Source organism: Cetorhinus maximus, chromosome 5 (assembly GCF_964194155.1).
Source record: "Cetorhinus maximus chromosome 5, sCetMax3.hap1.1, whole genome shotgun sequence".
NCBI lineage: Eukaryota > Metazoa > Chordata > Chondrichthyes > Lamniformes > Cetorhinidae > Cetorhinus > Cetorhinus maximus.
Genome location: NC_135883.1, coordinates 73,956,281 through 73,976,247, shown reverse-complemented (window position 1 = coordinate 73,976,247; position 19,967 = coordinate 73,956,281). Strand labels below are relative to the sequence as shown.

General features: G+C 41.2%; 2 protein-coding genes across 4 annotated transcripts in view; both read left to right on the top strand.

The window, feature by feature from the left end:
* enpp5 (ectonucleotide pyrophosphatase/phosphodiesterase 5) overlaps nt 1–19,967 on the top strand; it is a 526,082-nt gene that overhangs the window by 221,359 nt on the left and 284,756 nt on the right. The window lies entirely within an intron of this gene.
* LOC144680724 (chloride intracellular channel protein 5-like) overlaps nt 1–19,967 on the top strand; it is a 158,357-nt gene that overhangs the window by 93,193 nt on the left and 45,197 nt on the right. For both annotated transcript variants that reach the window (XM_078542004.1, XM_078542005.1), the window contains exon 2: nt 17,198–17,307. In XM_078542004.1, the coding sequence (XP_078398130.1) occupies nt 17,198–17,307 (110 nt within the window). The remainder of the gene's footprint in view (nt 1–17,197; nt 17,308–19,967) is intronic.

The window sequence follows — 19,967 nt, the reverse complement described above, 5'->3', positions numbered from 1 at the left end:
CCCTAGCCACCCCTGAACTGTTTCCCATATTATGGTAGGTGGGTAAAACGTCAAGCAGCCTGCCCACCCTTAGGCATGTTGAGGCCCTCAAGTGGTTAATTAATGGTCACTTAAGAGCCTCATTCTGGCCTCCTCCAGTATAATATGTGCGGCAGGGAAAGGCAGAAGCAAGATGGGCAGCCAGGCAGCTTTCACTACACGGGCTGCTAGCAGACAGGAAGGGGAAGTACCTCCTTTTCGGGATGGTCCCTGTGCCCATTGGAGGCAACACTCTCTCCAAGATCTTTCCACCCCTTTTATCATACCCCCTCCCCCCCACGCAGACCTCTAAAACCCAACACCACTTCCACCCGCCAACCCTCCTCACCCCCTCGCTAGGGTATGTCAGGCAGACCCAATCAAAATCCTCGACTTGCCTGAAGTCTGGCACCATCACTTCTTCATCTTTGTTGACTGCCTGTAGTCCCAGCATTGGCCACAACTTGCTTCTGGCACTGTTGGGACCACTGCCAGCAGCTCTCGAGGGTGGGACTTCCTCCCAGATGGGTGCAGAAGTGCTACTCTGAATCAATTAAGGCTGCCCCCATTGTATAATTGCTGCAAGGCTGCCGGATTTCTGGTTGGTGTGGTGCCGATGGAATTTTTGGTTGGGAAGTGTGGATAATCCAACCCGCTATGAAATCCACCCCATATCTCCAGGATTTTGCTGCAGAAGTTCCTTAGGATAATGTCCCAACCCAACTGTCTTTAGCTGTTTCGTCAATGGCCTTTCCTCAATCATAAGGTGAGAAGTGGTTAGGCTCACTGATGATTGCACAATTCCATTCGTGACTCCTTAAGTAATCAATCTGCCCATGCCTGCATGTAACAAAGTTTGGACAACATTCAGGCTTGGAATAATAAGTGACAAGTAACATTCATATCACGCAAGTGCCAGGCAATGACCATCTCCAACAAGATAAAGTCTTACCACCTCCCCTTGAGACTCCATGCATTACAATTGCCGAATCTCCCACCATCAATATCCTGGGGACTACCATACTTGAGAAACTTAACTGGACCAGCCACGCGTGCACAAACACTGGCTGCAAGAGCAGGTCAGAAGTTGCAATTCACCAACTGATTTCCCAAAGCCTGCCCCTACAGGGCACAAGCCAAAGGTGTGGTGGAATACTTTGCACATTTCTGGACGAGTGCAGCTCCAACAACGCTCAAGAAGCTTGGCACCATCCAAGTCAAACATAGAAGCGTAGAAAATAGGAGCAGGAGTAGGCCATTCAGCCCTTTAAGCCTGCTCCACTATTCAGTATGATCATGGATGATCCTCTATCTCAATGCCATACTCTTGCTTCCTCCCCATACCCCTTGACGTCTATCTATTTCCTTCTTAAATATATTCAGTGACTTGGCTTCCACAGCCCTCTGTGGTAGAGAATTCCACAGGTTCACCACCCTCTGAGTGAAGAAGTTTCTCCTCGTCTCAGTCCTAAATTGCCTACCCCATGTCCTAAGACTGTGACCCTTTGTTCTAGACCCACCAGCCAGAGAAAACATCATCCCTGCATCCAGTCTGTCCAGCCCTGTCAAAATTTAACACATTTTAATCAGTCTGGTGAACCTTCACTGCACTCTCTCTGTGGCAAGTATATCCCTTCTTAAGTAAGGAGACTAAAACTGCACACAATACTCCAGGTGCAACCTAACCAAGGCCGTGTACAGTTGCTGTAAAACGTCCTTGCTCCTGTACTCAAATCCTCTTGCAATGAAGGCCACCATATCATTTGCCTTCCTAACTGCTTACTGCACCTGCACGCTTGCCTTCAGTGATTGGTGTACAAGGACACCCAGGTCCCTTTGTACATCAATATTTGCCAATCTATCATCATTTTAAATAATACCCTGCCATTCTGTTTTTCCTACCGAAGTGGATAACTTCACACTGATCCAAGTTATACTGTATCTGCCATGTTTTGTCCACTCACTCAATCTGTCTAAACCACTTTGAAGCCTCTTAACACCCTCCTCATCACATACATTTCCATCAAGCTTTGTGTCATCAGCAAACTTGGGAATATTACATTTGGTTCCCTCATCAAAATCATTGATATATATTGTGAATAGCTGGGGCTCAAGCACTGATCCCTGTGGTACCCCATTAGTCAATCGCTGCCACTCTGAAAAAGACCCGTTTATTGCTGCTCCGTTCCCTGTCTGCTAACCAATTCTCAATCCATGCCAATATATTACATGATCCCATGCGCTTTAATTTTGCACACTAACCTCTTATGTGGGACTTTATCAAAAGCTTTCTGAAAATCCAAATACACCACATCTACTGGTTCTCTCTTATCTATCCTGCTTGTTGCATGCTCAAAAATCTCCTGTAGGTTTGTCAAACATGATTTCCCTTTCATAAATCCATGTTGACTTTGTTTAACCCCATTGATATTTTCAAAGCAGCACACTCAACTGGCACCCCATTCACCTTTTTAAACATTCACTTCCTCCACCACTGGTGGTCTGTGGCTGCAGTATGTATCATTCTCAAGATCCAGCAACTTGCCAAGTCTTTGTCAACAGCACTTGCAAACCTAAGACTTCTCTCACCTAGAAGGATAAGGGCAGGAGGCGCATGGGAACACAACGTGCAAGTTCCCCACTAAAACATACACTATCCTGCCTCTGAAATATTTTGTCGTTTCTTCATCATTGCAGGGTCACAATTCTTAGGACTTTCTACCTAACAGCACTGTGGGTGCACCTTCACTACACAGACAGCAGCAGTTTGAGTAGGTGGCTCACCACCACCTTCTCCAGAGATTGGCCTTCCTATTGATGCCCACATTCCATGAATCAATATAGAAAATGTCTGCTGCTGCATGTGATGGCCTCTTCCCTGTTACCCCAATTATTGCAAACCTCCTTTCTCTAATTTTGGCCAGCATCACTACCACAGGGGCTCAGGTGTCTCTGGGCCTTGAGGCCCAAGCGGCATGTTGCAAGTAGGAAGACCTTGGCTGACACTTGTAGTTTATTGTTCTGTTGATTTTTGCATCATTTTTATGCATGTGATTCGCAACAAAAGAAGGAAGAAGTGAAAATTATGGCTCCCATCCACTCCATTGTTTTTCAAAAACGGGATTACAAAATCAGTAAATTAATAAAATGACTTTATTGGAAAAGCTGGGTAAGGTAATGAGTTGCTCGAGAGAAGAGGGAATAGAGTTATCAGCTGACTTTCTTTAAAGAGTTACAGGCCTAGAAATTTAAACACTACCAATTTTAGCAAAAATCCCAGCATGTGAATATATCTGTTCAAAGTGGACGTGATATTGGACTTATAGGGCTTCAGCTTACTGGCTCAATGATAATAAAGAACTCAATAGTTATCCCTAGGTAATTTGCCAGCAAAGAGGAATTGAAAATCATGACAATGTGACAAAAGTGTTTGTGTTGGGAAAGGGGTTGGGAAAGAAGGCAATCGGGTTGAGATGGTGGTGGTGGTCAGGAGTGGGTGGAAAGTCGTGATGGGGAAGGGTGGGAAGTGGGCAGAGGTTGGGATTGATTGGAATGACAGAGATTGGTACCTATGGGGGGATGTAGTGGTGGAGATCAGGGAGGCAGCAGTCAGAATTGGTGGCTGGCAGCAGCTCAGGTAGTTTGAATATGGGATTGGGAGAAGCACTTCTGCTTGTTGGTTGCAACCGGCTGCTGTTAGGCCACATGTGGATCTGGCTTTCTTGAACACAGCCAGTGCCAAAGCAACCCAATACGGAGGAGACTTCAAATAGTCATTAGGTCTTTTTGCATATTCAAATAAAAGAAAGCAGAACTTGCATTTATATAGCAACTTTCACGACCTTAGGATTCCCCAATGAAATACTTTTGAAATATTTATTGCCAATGAAATACTTTTGATGTGTTGTCACTGTCATAATGTAAGGGTCCTAATGCCTGTTTTAGGTGTGTCCACTGCATACTGATTTATTTTTGCTCAAATTGCAGGCACTTATTGCTCAATGAGCGTCTGTTTCCTGCCTGCCATATTGGAGAATTTGAAGTCATTTGCAGCTGAAAAATAGGTGTTGCATGGTTGAATATCTAGATTTCATTCTGGTTGAGCTATTTCACTTATCTCCATTATTGACAAGCAGTAGAATTGTGAATTTTTTCAACTTAGTACTCAGCAAGAAAATAATCACACTTACTTTCTGAACGCAAGTAACAGAAAGGCCCTCTACCAATAAATATACTGCTAAACACAGTCAGCATGTCCAGGCATGTTTGATTGTTGGAAACCTCATCAAAGGTTTAACTACGGAAACACAAACAAATTCCTGCTTTGCCTAAGCAATCTAATTAATATGAGGAACATTGAAATTAATGTGAATATTGAACAGTCCCTTGGCACTTATCTGGGCAATGCCACTTGATGGCAGGGTGGCATTAGTTTTGCTCCCATTCATACACATGCAGTGCTCCACTACATAGTTTGATTAAGAGCTTATCCATTGAATGTAGGTGAACTCAAACAATAGTCAAAGTGAGGAACTCGAAAAGTAGTCAAAGCTGGGATTTGAATTCCCTGCCCCTTGGTTGAAAGTCCAGTGTTCATAATAGAACATTAGCTCAATTCTAATGAAAGGACCATGAGAGGTGAACCAAACTGTGGTTCTGTTCTTTTAGTGATAGTCAATGTGACAAGTGTTAGAGTCTGGGAAATGAATGTCAAGTGCATCATCAGTATTTATAAAATAGAACTCTGCTGCAGCATTCCCTAGGTCCAATCTCCCAAGAGCTCCTCTACTTCACTAATTTAAGATTATTTCATTTCCTATCCTGTGACCTGTCTAAGTGAGATGACAACTTAGTGGCAGATTAGAGTCTGTTTAGTGCAGCAGTTTCATGCCTCATAAGAACTGGACTGAATGCCTGGCGATCAGTTTGGTTTTCCATGCCATTGTAACTTATTCCTTGATGAGAGGCCATTCCATAACACTGTCGTCATGTAAAGAGGATGATATGATTTGCAATTCAAGTTACAGGCCAAATTATTCTCATCTGCCATAAATGTACCTGTGTTTTATTCCCTTTTTTTAACTACTAGTAGAGTCAGTATTATAACAGAATTTGTGCACAGCATTGAAGTGTCAGTTATTGTTGTCAGCTGTTTTCTAGATCTTTATTCCATTGTGAGTACATTGTATTGAATTACTGCAGTGTTTTTTGTGTTTCATTCACTTGATGAAAAGCTCATGTCAAACCTAACACAGTAACAAAGATTGAATGTCAGTAGTTGCTTGGCGCATTCCATTTGACTATTGTTGAGTCAATGATCATGCTGCTTTTTTTGCTGTTGAAATGTTGTTTATATTTTTCTGAATGAATATTGCTTTAAAAGGGTGGATGGGTCTCGCAGCTTCGACAGCTCTGATACAGTCAGGGCCAGTGGAAAATTATATAGTAAGTTCTACATTCCTCACCATCCTATGAATAAAGCATTTTCGCTGAAGATAACATAACTAAGTTAGCAGTTATTCTTGTGATCATAAATAGAAATTTGCCACAGTAGAATGAAAGCTGAAATGCACACAGATTCACAGCAGGCTGCTGTTAATCTTGAAGGCTATGAACATAACTTTTTCAACAGCACTAAATTTAATTTTCCTGCTTTTAACCCATCAAATTAGCAATTTGGAGTCATTGTTGTGAAGAGGAAGTCTTGTCTGTTGTGCTGTTGTAGCAAGTTGAAGCTGCCACATTAGTGCATTTAATTTAATAATTTTGTTGGCGGGATAAGGTAATCATGATATTGCCTTCACTACAGTGGCCAAGGTGATGCTTTAATTGTAGGCATGACCATTTGAGAAGAAACTTGGGTTTCTTGTTTGATGTCAGTATTTAGTGGTGCCTTGCACCATTGCAGGTTTACAGTTACTGATATCAGCTGATACATTTTGATTTTTCACATGAAATTTTTCAGACCTGTCAACTATTTCAACTTCTGGAATTTTCCAATTTTTCTGAGTCTTACTGAGATTAATGTTGTGAAGTGGTATCTTTTACCATTGTGTTCATTTAATTACACATGCAGTTGGCCTCTTGTATGACTGTAGTGTTATTACAACTCCCCTTTAGCTCTTCATCACATGTTAAATCATAGAAGTGATCACTTTAATCAGTAAAACATTTAATATCACCCTGATCCACAAAAAACCTTATTTTAAGTAAAGTGAGTACAGTGACATTCAAATATCTAGTTGTTTGGATGGCACTGGTGAGAGAGCAGTTTAAATTTTGTGACCTGCGTATGGACATTTGAATTAGGAACAGGAATAGGCCACCCAGCCCCTCAAGCCTGCTTTGCCAATTAATAATATCATGGCTGACCTGATTGTGGCCTCAGCTGTACTTTCCTGTCTACCAATTATAACCTTTGACTCCCTCGTAAATCAAGAATCAAAATACCTGAGGCAGTATCAGTATCAAAAATCATAGGTGAAAAATTCCTGTTCCATTCCCACCATCACTTTGGCTATGGCAATCTCCCACCAATCCACACCCATCCCCTCCAGGACATCTAGGGTGCCCTGTGAATCAGATGGTAGACCTGTTTCAACTATAAACTGGCGTGCTATAGTTTACATTGGGCTCATTTGCCATTTTTGGGAGACTACTAGGCAGAATACAGGCTATAAGCTCTTTCAGCGAGTAGTCAAGCCAAAGCAGATTCTGCAAATGTCTTTTTTTTTGTGGGTCCAAGGAGAATAGGACGAGTGGGTCGAAGTTGGGATTCAGCCTCGGCAAGTAGCGAGCCTTCCACCAGCAACAACAGTGCACCACTTTGGTCATCAAAACTCCTAATGATGCCTGGATTAGACCCAAGAGAATTGAGCACTGCAATTGTGACGGAATCTGTGGGCAAAGCTTGTATTTTTTGAGACAGACCCAAAGTGAAAAGGGAAACTGAGAATAGAAACTGACCCTCCCAGTTGCTAAGGAAAGTTGAGACTGACACTGAGATTGGGAACCAAAGCTTATGGTTGAATCTATATAAAAGGAGACAGAGCCATTGGAGATCAGATATAGATGATGAATCCAATGGTGCAGTACAGGCAGGCTGAAGGAGACGGAGACTAAGTCTAGAAGTTGAGAATAAGCAAAGATATAGTTGCTGCAGCTGTTTCTGTTACTTGAAAATAACATCCAGACCATGTTGAGGAAGTTCTGCAGAAGTGTGCTATTTTTGGTGAAGACCGTGCCCATGGAACATGAGCCAGTTGTGTGCTGCTGTCGGCTGAGGACCAGGCTACATCCGAGGAGAGAAGCTGAAATTCTTTGTAAGGAACACTGAGTTTTGAAGGACTTTGTGACTGAGTTTGATTACCTATATGCTGAGTGGACTGCTGAGCCATTCGTAAGGTCTGTTTTAGTTGTACCTGCTAATTAATGTGTAATCTATAGTTTATAATTCATCACAATTTCCCTGTTAATTTATATTTAACTTCTATTGGTTCTGGGTTTTAGAGTTGAGGTAGTTAGCTAAGATAGTCTTTAGTATTTGCTTTGTTTGACTCTTGTATAGTAAAAATTATTTTGTTTAAACTGTGGAATCTTGTGGCTTCATTCTTTAAGTAAAAAACTGGGATTTCGGATTTCTTTTTTTAACAAATAAAATGTCACTGGTCTTGACCAATATGATAACAAAAGTCAGAGGAATATATTAGAGTAAGAGGAATTGAGAAACTGACATGACCAACGTTACACTGGAAGTTTTCAATAGAAAAGTCCAACTCCAGCATGATGCCACCACCAAACACATCTTCCCCTCACCCTCCTGTCAGCATTCCATATGGACCGTTCCCTCCGGGACACCCTGGTCTACCCCTCCATTATTCCCAACACCTCATCCCCCTTCCCACAGCACCTTCCCATGCATTCACAGAAGGTGCAACACCTGCCCCATTGCCTCCTCCCTCTTCACCATCCAAGGACCTGCTGCAATGTTCCAGTGAAGCCCAACGCAAACTGGAAGAAACAGCACCTCATCATCTGATTAGGCATTTTTCTGCCTTCCGGACTTAACAATGAGTTCAACAATTTCTTCAACAAACTCTTTCCTATATTTTCACCCTTTTTTTAATGCCCTTTTTTAAAATTTATTTTTTTTCTTTATCCGCTTATTTTCATTTTTGTTCATTTATTCATTGTTTTATCCCCATTTCATCCCTTTTTCTATCATTTTTCCCCAACCACCTTACCTCTCCCCACCCCGAAAAGACCATCTGTTCCTTGTTACATGTTGTTCTTTCACAGAGTGCTTACCTTTGTTCTGCTATTAACACATTCTGCTGTCTTACCTTTATGTCACTATCAGCACCTCCAATTTCCCTTACCACTACCATTAACACCCCCTTTGTCTTTTCGCCCATGACATCTTTGTCAATCTCTCCTTAGCCCTCACCCAACACTGGCCTTCTCTCCAGCTTCACCTGCTCCACCCCCTTAAACAGTATAAATTTAATCATATTTCTACTTCTCCTTAGCTCTGAAGAAGAGTCATACGGACTCGGAACGTTAACTCTGTTTCTCTCTCCACAGATGCTGTCAGACCTGTTGAGTTTTTCTAGCATTTCCTGTTTTTATTTTAGATTTCCAGCATCTGCGGCATTTTGCTTTCCTCTTTGTATTGTCTGTTTTATGTTTCTCCCCTCCATTTTTCAGTTCTGAACTGGGGTCGGCACCTGAAATGTAAACATGTCCATTTTCATCACAGGTGCTGACTGGCCTGTCCTGTGTTTTCAGCCTTTTGTGTTTTTTGTTCTGACTCGAATATTTTGCTTTTCACTTTCATTATCATCCCTTGTTTACCTGAGGTGCTTAGATTGAGACCTTTTCATTTTGCTGCTTGTTGAGAGGCAGCTAGATTTAATGAAGCAGCCAATGGAATTTCCATAAATATTTCAGCTGTAGTAATAGGTTTAAATTTCAGCCTTGGCTTTCACCACCAATCCCACATTATAACATCTAAAGGACCTTCAATGCTGAGGAAAGAAGAATAGGGTGGAAATTTGGCTGAGAATCACTTTACAACGGGAACGACATTAGTACTTCACTGCATTGGGTTGGAATGCAGATTGACTTTTAAGAATGACAGTAACTCAGCCAAACATATGCCCAAATTTCATGTCCATTATCAGCTTCTTGACATGCAGTAATGTGACTGACTAAACTTTTTCCCTTGAAAACAGTGGGAATGGAAAGCTTGGTGGTGCAGCAGGTTGGCAGTTTCCTTTTCCACCTCAAGAACTTAAGTACGAATTCAGTACAGACTGATTGGATGGAAGCCTTAATTCTCTCCCCACTGGCTAAATGTGTTTATTGTGAGGCTGTAAAGCCTCGGCCTCAGTTCAGTATTTAGAACTCTTTCACCTCCTGAGGCAAAGGGCTGTGGCTGCAAGGCCCACTTCAGGCACTTGAGTGCATAATCTGCCTGACTCCAGTGCTGTACTGAGGAAGTCCTGCAATGTCGGAGGTATTATCTTTCAGATGAAACCTTGAACTGAAAACCCGTCTGTTCTCTCAGGTGGATGTAAAACATCTTGCAGCACCATTCAGAGCAGAGCAGAAAAGTTCTCCTGGTGTCCTAGCCAATATATATCACTGAAACACAATGGGGTAAATTTTAACTATCGAGCAGCCATCTGCCAGAGCGGACCCACTGACTGCCCAATCCTCCTAGAAGGAAGACCTCATTATTATGCCAAATGGGCAGACTACTGGAGCTCGCTGACTCCAGCCTGGCTAATATTGGATAGTCCAGAGGCCAGGTGGCCAACAGGAAAGTAGGTTGGGGAGGGTGACTCTAGTACAACAGTCCTGCTCCTTCAAGACCCACAAAATTAACTTTATTTGTACCATTTTCATGCTGCCTGTTCTGTTGTGTATCAGTGAAACTAGGTGGGACATGCTCAGTGCACATTCTGCCCAGTTATTCATCACCATTGCAATCACAGTCCTATGTATGTCATAAAACATCATAGTAGGGATGGTAGGTTAGTGGTTATATTACTGGATCAAAAATCTAGAGGCCTGAAGTAATGATCTGGCGATGAGTTCAAATCCCACCAGGACAGCTGAGGAATTTAAATTCAGTTCAATAAATAAATCTGAAATAAAAAGCTACTATTCGTAATGGTGACTATGAAACTGCTGGATTGTTCCAAAAACCCACTGGGATTTGCTACTTGTCCTTTGGGGAAGGAAACCTGTTGTCCTTACCTGGTCAGGTCTACATGTAACTCCCAACCCACAGCAATGTAGTTGACTCTTAAATTCCCTCTGAAATGACCCAGCAAGCTACTCAGTTGGATCAAAGCAGTTAGAAAAATTATATTAAAAATAAACCCAACAGACCACCTGGCATCAACCTAGGCACTGGCACACCCAGCTCAGTCGACCCTGCAAAGTCCACCTTACAAACACCTGGGGGCTTGTGCAACAGCTTTTAAACATACACAGCATTCTAATATCTTCTAAAATACAGTTTATCATAGGCATACTAGTCAAACATCATACCTGCGTTCTGGTACCCACTGAGTTCCCTTTCTCAGTACTTCATGGTGTGAAGTGACAAGTAAAGATCTGATGACATTTCTGCATAATGAGCCACAACAACAACATATAGCAGCTTTAGAACATCCCAAAGTGTTTCACAGGAGCATTATAAAACAAAGTATGACACCGAATCACATAAGGAGATATTAGGTCAAATGAGTAAGTTAAAAGGGTAAGTTTTAAGGAGTGTCTTAAAGAAGGAAAGCAAAGTAGAGAGGTGGAAATGTGTAGGGAAGGTATTCCAGAGCTTGGGGCTGCAGCAACTGAAGGCACAGCCGCAAATGGTGGAGCGATTAAAATCTGGGATGCACAAGAGGCCAGAATTAGAATAGCACAGATATCTCGAAGGGTTGTGGGGCTGGAGGAGCTTATAGATATAGGGAGGGGCAAGACCATGGAGGGATTTGAAGACACGGGTGAGAATTTTAAAAGTGAGATATTGCCATCGGAAGCCAATGTAGGTCAGCGAGCACAGGGGTGATAGGGGAATGGGAAATGGTGTGAGTTAAGATACAGGCAGCAGAATTTTGGATGCCTTCAAGATTACAGAGGGTAGAATATTGGAGACCAGCTAGGAGTGCATTGTAGTAGTCATGTACAGAGGTAATGAAGGCATGGATGAGAGATTCAGCAGCAGATGAGTGGAGACAGGTGAAGTTGGACAGTATTAATAGGTAGAAATAGACATTAGAAATAGACATAGAAATAGTATTAGTGATGGCATGAATATGCATCAGAAACTATTTTGGAGTCAAATGTAAAACCAAGGTTGGGAACAGACTGGCTTAATCGCAACCTGTTGACAGGCAGAGGGACAAAGTCAGTAGCTAGGGAACAACATTTGGAATGAGGACCAAAACCAAAAGAAAAATGAGAGTGAGTCTTTGATTTTTTACCTTTCCATGTGAGATGTTTTGGAAGCGTGAAATCTTTGGGACCATGCATTCTGCTACAATGCTTTTGAAAGATGTGATGCACACTACTTAGGGAGATGTGATAAGGGGAAGAGAAGGCTGAGAGGAGATTTGACAGTTATTGAGAATCATGAGGGATCTGGACAGAGTGGATAGGGAGAAACTGTTCCCATTGGTGAAAGAATTGAGAACGAGAGGGCACAGATTTAAAATAATTGGCAAAAGAAGCAACAGTGATATGAGAAAAAAACCTTTTCACACGGCGAGTAGGTAGGGTCTTGGAAACACTACTTAAGAGTGTGGTGGAGGCAGGTTCAACTGACGCATTCAAGAGGGAATTAGATGATTATTTGAAAAGAAATGATCTGCAGGGTTATGGAAAGAAGGCAGGAGAATGGCGCTAGATGAAATGCTCATTTGAAGAGCTAGTGCAGACACAATGGGCTGAATGGCCTCCTCCTGTGCTGTAACAATTCTATGATTCTGTGATGTGACAGCTCTGCGCAGGATGAATGATTTTTATATACGTAGATTGTTTGTATGTTGATGATTGATGCTTAAGGTCAAGTCCAGAGTTTGTATTATTAGCTGTAATTAATTTTTTTACAACATCTATTAGTATTCCAAATGAATATAGAATCATAGAAAGTTTACAACACAGAAAGAGGCCACTCTGCCCATTGTGTCTACACCAGCTGAAAAATGAGCCACCCGGCCTAATCTCACTCTCCAGCATTTGGTCCATAGCCCTGCAGATTATGGCATTTAGGTGCATATCCAGAAATCTTTTAAATGAGTTGAGGGTTTCTGCCTCTACCACCCTTTCAGACAGTGAGTTCCAGGCCCCTACAACCCTCTGGATAAAAAGCTTTTCCTCATCTCCCCTCTAAGCCTTCTACCAATCACTTTAAATCTAATCACTGGCCCCTCTGCTAAATTAAATAGGGCCTTCCCATCCACTCTATTCAAATCTCTTTAAATTTTGTACATATCAATCAAATCTCCCCTCGGCCTCCTCTGCTCCAAGGAAAACAACCCCAGCCTAATCCAATCTTCCCTCATAGCTGCAATTTTCCAGTCTTGGCAACATCCTTGTAAATCTCCTCTGTGCCCTCTCTAATGCAGTTACACCCTTTCTGTAAAGAGGTGACCAGAACTGCAGACAGTACACAAATTACGGCCTAACTAATGTTTTATATAGTTCCTACATAACCTCCCTGATTTTATATTCTATGCCTTGGCTAGTAAATGAAAGGATTCCCTAATTGCTCTTGAGGAAGTAGTAGTGAGCAACCATCTTGAGCAGCTCCAGTCCATATGATGTAGGTATACCCACAGTGCAGTAAGGTAGGAAGTTCCAGGATTTTGACCCAGTGACGATGAAGGAATGTAATATATATCCAAGTCAGGATGTTGTGTGACTTGAAGAGGAGTGTGTGTGACTAGTAGGCAGTGCTGTTTCCATGCATTTGCTGCCCTTGTCCTTCTAGGTGGTAAAGGTCATGAGTTTGGAAGATGCTGCTGAAGGAGTCATTACAAGTTGCGGCAGTGCATCTTGTAGTTGGTATACTCTGCGGCCGTTTTGTGCTGGTGATGGAGGGACTGAATGTTTAAGGTGGTGAACGTGGTGCCAATCAAGCGGGTTGCTTTGTCTTGGGTAATGTTGAGCTTCTTGGAGCTGCACTCATTTAGGTAAGTGGAGAGCATTCTATCACACTCCTGACTTGTAGATGCTAGAAAGACTGTGAGGAGTCAGTTATTCACAGAGAATACCCAGCCTCTGGCTTCCCTTGTAGCAACAATATTGATGCGACTTGTCTAGTTAAGCTTCTGACCAATGGTAACCCCCAGAATGTTGATGGTGGTGGATTCAGAGATAGTAGTAACACTGAAAATCAAGGGAAAGGCAATCATCATTGCCTGGTACTTGTGTAGCACCAAAGCTTTTTGTCACTTTTATCAGCCCAAGCCTGAATGTTCTCCAGGTTTAGCTGCATGCAGGCAGGGATTGCTTCTATTGAGGACGACTTTGACAGCCAGTCACAGCATTGCTATTGCTATGCCTTTCACAATGTTCATTAAAATGGACAGTGCTGAAAATTCAGGAGTTTGGTATACAGTGGAAATAACTATCCGGAAACACACAGTGTGGTGGGGGTGGGAGGATAACTGTAAATTCCAACAGCCACATGCCAATCAACCAAAATACTTTTCATTACAGTACTATACAATTTTAATTATGTTGGGATTAAGTTTACTTGCTTACAATTTTTGGTGAGACTGCATTTCATTCCTTTATTATAAAATTCCTACCAAATCCGCTAAAATTAGGCCTTTACAGTAAATGCATTCCTCTTGTTATTTTCAACCTCTGTTGTTGTGCTCTCTGTGGGGAGAAAAGGTGTCATTTGTTTCTTGATGTATAGTGAATGGTGTCCTGAAGACTCAGCTGTTCTTAATTGACAGGGAATGCTGAGAAATACGGAACCTGTAAGATAATATAAAAAGCACAGTGGTTATTTTGTTTTAGCAAGTTACCTGGTGCCACGTAATTTAGTTGGCTATGTTTACACTTTTCCCCCAGGATCATTATGTTCCTTTAAAGAACCAAACCAAAAGAAAGCATTAACTGGGTCAGGATTGCAGGAAAGTAATGTATTTTTTAAGAATGCAGAAAATTCTTTGCCCTTTGTTCTGTACCTATAAATTACATTGGCTACACTAAGGCTAGCATAGAGAGATGTTTTGATAGTGTCACACTCTTTGGATGAAGCATATATCTTACGCCTCTTTTGTGTTGCTGTTCCTTACATCAGGAGTTTCTTATTCCACTAATGAAAATAATAGGACTAGTAACAAGACAGTTTAAGGAGGAGCGTACAGATAAATTTATTCTTCTGATTTGAAAGACCAGAAATTGGAACACGCATCATCTAAATGCAGTTCAGATACTAAAGGCTGCTTGTCAGTTAGGAAAGAGCCGCCCTCTGTACTTTGATATCCTAATGTATGTAATGGATCACAAGGAGCAGAAGAATAGGCCATAAAAATTGCAACATGTACTGATTATTTTAGGATGAAGTTATAACAGATGGATTGATCCAAACACAGGGACAGGATTATTAGATAACCTGTCTGATGAAACCTAGAGATACTTCATTTCTGGCAGCAGGTGACTGAGATTAATTTTTGAAAAAAGCAAAATAAAAGCAAAATACTGCGGATGCTGGAAATCTGAAACAAAAACAGAAAATGCTGGAAAATCTCAGCAGGTCTGACAGCATCTGTGGAGAGATCCACGGATGCTGTTAGACCTGCTGACGTTTTCCAGCATTTTCTGTTTCTGCTGTTGTTGTTAATGTTTGAAAACCTTTGCTCAACATCATGATATGTTACATTAAAACTGGGCATTGAGATTGAAATTCTGCAGAATGTTATTTTAATGTACCAGTTAACCCACTTGCATAAAATATAGTAATAAAGGCATGAACCTTTTAAACAACTTAATTGAGCCATTTCACATCGGAAATTTATACTAGTGTGTTAACCAGCGCACTGAGAGCAGTGATCAGTGGAATTTCAATCCCATTGAGAATATGAAAATAAACATGTACAAGCTGATTCATTTGGGACTACCAGCCCATCCCTTTTACTTTTAGTTGATTTGAATGATGCCATAGCAATCTAAATGATTTGCAACTGGCCTGGTCCTACTGATGACCAGAACAATGCCTTTTTAATAAGATTTAAAGCCTAGATTTTCCAATATCGATGTAGTTTACACATGAATGGTTAGAAACTGGTTTTGGAACATTGAAAATGGAAGCATGCTCTTTGCAGTCAGTTTTTCAATGTGAGTTTATTATTGTCATTATTTGCAGCCCCAAGGTGCAAATAAAGATGAGCAGGGAGCACCCTAGTGGTGGGAGGGGAAAATTTCAGGTAAGTGATTACAGAGGAGTGGGACAATTAAAGGGGGATGGGGCATCACACCAACAACAGTTTGAAAACCTTTTGGGTAAGCTCAAAAGGCATTTCAGACAATTAGCCTTTACCGAGGCTGACTAGGAACTGATGGAAACGACAAAGTGCGGGTGTGGGTTTGCAAGTGATTTGATGGCGTATCCCAGCTCCTACTTCCCTGTTTGAATGCTGATATGTAAAATGAGGCAGTTTCAAGGGTTTGCTGTTTCTGTGCCACTTCTCAGCAACATTCCTATAAGTTGATATGTCTGCAAGGAGATGGTGCTGGGTTTCAGGCCACTGCTGACTGATACTGTCACTGAGTATTCTGATTTTATGCTGCTTGGTAGCTGCAAGTGTCCTTGTATCTGGCTGTCTCTGACTCAGCCTCTCTGAAAGCAGTGTACTAAAGTCATTGCCAGTTAAGTATGCCAGTGCCTGTAGATATGGTTACTGGCAGCTTGGAGAGTGGGAACAATCAACATATTGGCTAACACTCTGGCATTCTTTCTTTAATGAACGCCTGTCATGCTTTCAGTGGCATGTGACTGGGTGCAAGAAAGCATCTAATATCAGTTATAAAAACAAAAAACTACTGCGGATGCTGGAAATCCAAAACAAAAACAGAATTACCTGGAAAAACTCAGCAGGTCTGGCAGCATCGGCGGAGAAGAAAAGAGTCGACGTTTCGAGTCCTCATGACCCTTCAGCAGAACAGAACAGTTCTGCTGAAGGGTCATGAGGACTCGAAACGTCGACTCTTTTCTTCTCTGCCGATGCTGCCAGACCTGCTGTGTTTTTCCAGGTAATTCTGTTTTTGTCTAATATCAGTTATATGGGTGTTCACATATCTAAGTGGAGTTATTGGGTCTGCTGTGTCCACACCCTTTGGGAATAGGAGTCTTCGCCTTTATTAATAATCACCTGTTCACCTATGTCTATAGATACGGAGGTGCCAATGAGCATGGGGCACCCCCTCTTACCCTGTGTGACATTGCTGGCATCCTTTCATTGTGCTGTTGTGCTTCTTCCAAAGACCTCAGATAGGGAGATTCTACTGGGGAATCCATTGATGTCAGTAATTGTGCTGGAGGCAAAAAATTGGAATCATTTAAAGAAAGAACTTGTATTTATATAGCATCTTCCGCAAACTCAACATGCTAAAGCTCTACAGTCAATTTAAATACTTTTTGATGTGTACTCACTCTTGTATGTCGGAAGTGCAACAGCCAATTTGCACACAGGAAGGTCCCACAAACATTAATGTATTATTGACCAAATAATATGCTTTAGTGTAGTTGGTTGAGAGGTAAATGTTGGCCGGGACACCAGGAAGGACCTCCCTGCCCTTCTTTGAATAACGCCATGGGATCTTTTAAATGGAAAATAACATTAACGCTTATAAATTTTTTTTATCGAAAAGATTATCACAAACATAAGTGTTAACAGAAAAATATCTTTTTTCTAAAAGAAAGAAAATGGTTTAGAAATTCTGAAGTGCACTTATTTTAAAATTATTGGCTCCTACCCATGATTTTCCTTATACTTACCAGGATCCCCACTTATTATAGGCTTAATTAGGAATAGAGAACTCGGACTCCCAAATGTTGAGAAGTGACTATGCTGAAAATGTGAAAAATCAATCTTTTCCTCTTATACGTTTTGTAGGCAATATGACCAAGTGCTTTTTGTTTCTCCTGCAGGCTGGCATTGATGGAGAGAGTATTGGTAATTGCCCCTTTTCTCAGCGCCTCTTCATGATTCTGTGGCTGAAAGGTGTTGTGTTCAATGTCACAACAGTCGACCTGAAGAGGTAAGGGACTAAGTTCATTTGAATTAAACTGTAACGCAGAATACATGCCACTTCACAAGCTACTTGCACTTAAAAAGAAGCTGTAAACATTTATATAGGGATTATTCAAGGATTTTTTAAAAATGCCTCCCTTTAGCTCTCCCTCTGGTCGTTTCCTGGTTCTAATTTTCTCTCTCCCTCCTGCCACCCCCCGCCCCCCCCCCCCCCCACCTCTCTCTCTGCCTTTCTCTTTGTCATCCACTATTAATGTCGCCTTAACCAACCCCAACTCCATCATCACTTTCACCTTGCCGTTAGTGACAGCTGCTTAAGTCCTGCCCATTGGAATTTTTGAGCACTACTTCCCTTTCCTCTTTTAAAATTGTGTTGGACTGTCTTTTCAGCTAAACATTTGCTCACCTGTCATCTCTATTTTTGGCTTGATATTCTTCCATGCACTTACCCTGTGATGTTGTTGGCTGTCTCTCTATTTTAGTATGGTTCTCAAATTCATCTCTGGGATGTAGTAATCCTGGCTGATGATTTATTCTATTTGTGGGAAAGGGGTGCTGAGGCTATTTTTAGGCTGACTCAATCTAATGATGCAAACATTAGAGGCAAACACCAAACCCCGGCGCCTAAACATTAGAGTGAAATTGTTCAGCCTTGCAGTTTCAGACCTGTTTAGTATTTTTTCCTCCTCCTTTGGTATTTCTGCATTACGTCAATCTGTATTTTTTTTTTGTTTCCGATTTGAGTCTTTTGCTCAGGATAGGGTGCAGTCATGTCATTCCTGTGAATTCTATTTTTTTATTTTGCCTCTGTGAAGTCCCTTGATGTTTTTCTATATAAAAACACTATTCAGTTTAATTTGGTGTTGGACCTAAATAGCATTAGTTCTTATGTATTCATTCTGTGAGTTTGTTTGGCTGAAAAATATCACCCAGATTAGAAGTTACTGATGCCACTACTCAAGAGAAAACAATATTTGTCTTTGTTAATGCTCTTTCACCACAAACTATACTATGTAAACGTTACTTTTCATTGATAGCAAAATATTTTGATCAGATGAACCTTCACCATGTTTATATCTGCACCATTCACCAAGCTCATTGACAGAACTGGTGAGGGGTTTTTGTCAACTCATTGCACTTCTGTTTTCTTAATTGGATTTCAAACATCATGAAATTCAGCATTATTGTTAAAATAATTGGTGTCACCATTCAAAGTCCTCCTGCATAGAAATAGTAATTGAAAATAATAGCCAATCTAAATGTCATGTATGTGAATCTCGAGGCAGTACATCACTCTGGCTGTCTCAAATTAGTTGACTGACCTCATCAGTTCTCTGATGGGTAGCTGACTGGAATTATCCATGATCATGAGGCATTCGAGCTTGATGAGAAGTGAACTCTTGCTGCTAAAATCACACCTTCTGTCAGAAAGTCATGGGGTAGCTTTAATGGGAATGGTGTAGAACTCAGCTGCAAGATAGTTTCACCTACTCAGCGATACACATTATGTGGAGGAGAAAATTGAAAAATAAGGAGACTGCTGTATTAATTCTCTAGTTGAAAGTAAGTTGAAAGGTTGAAATGTTAATCTTAGTTATAAATATCTAAAGGTTTTTAAAATTAATACTCATGCTTTTTTTCTGTCGAATTGGTTAAATATATTTCACATTTGTCTAGATTTCTGAAAACCAGAGTGATTTTTTTTGCCATTCCTGCCCCGAAGATGAGAAATAGAGGGTAACCAAGGGGTTAATAAAAGTGGAGAACCTTAAGTGCTTAGTATCAGCTGAAAAAAAAATTGGGGAAACTTAAAGCAGACAAATACCCAGGATCTGTTGACCTACATCCTCGGGTTCTAGAAGAGATAGCTACAGAGATGGTGGATGCACTGGCTCTGATTTTCCAAATTTCTATAGTTTCTAGAGTGGTCCCAGTGGATTGGCAGTGAACAAATGTAACACTGCTATTCAAGAGAGGATGGAGAGAAAACAGAACTACAGGCCAGTTAGCCTGACACCAGTCACCGGGAAAATGCTGGAATCTTTTAGGAAGGAAATTTTAACAATTAGCTTAGAATATCATAGTATGATCGAAGTCAACATAGTTTTATGAAAGGGAAACCATTTTTGACAAACTTGTTTGAGGATGTAACTGGCAGGGTAGATAAAGGGGAGCCAGAAGATGATGTATATTATGGGATTTTCAAAAGGCATTCAATAAGCTGCTACACAAAAGGTTAATACATAAGGTAAGGGCTCATGGAGTTGAGTATATTATATTAGCTTGAATTGAGGATTGGTTAATGGACAGGATGCAGCGGGTAGGGATAAACAGGGCATTTTAAAGTTGGCTGGCTTATATTCAAGGCTGAGATGGATTGATTCCTTGAGACACCAAAAATCTATGGATATTGGAAGCACATGGGAAAGCGGAGTTGAGGCAGATGATCAGCCATGATGGTATTGAATGGCAGTACAGGCTCTCGAGGGCCAGTATGGTCTGCTCCTGCTCTTATTTCTTATGTTCTTTGTTCCTTATCCAATTACTGGCCAGATGTTGTAGAATTTTATGAATTGATTAACTTTTTTAAGTCTTTACACTTGCTGATAAAACCAAAATACTGGCCTGAGCCAATTCACTTCAAAAACCTAAGCAATCCAGGGCTAA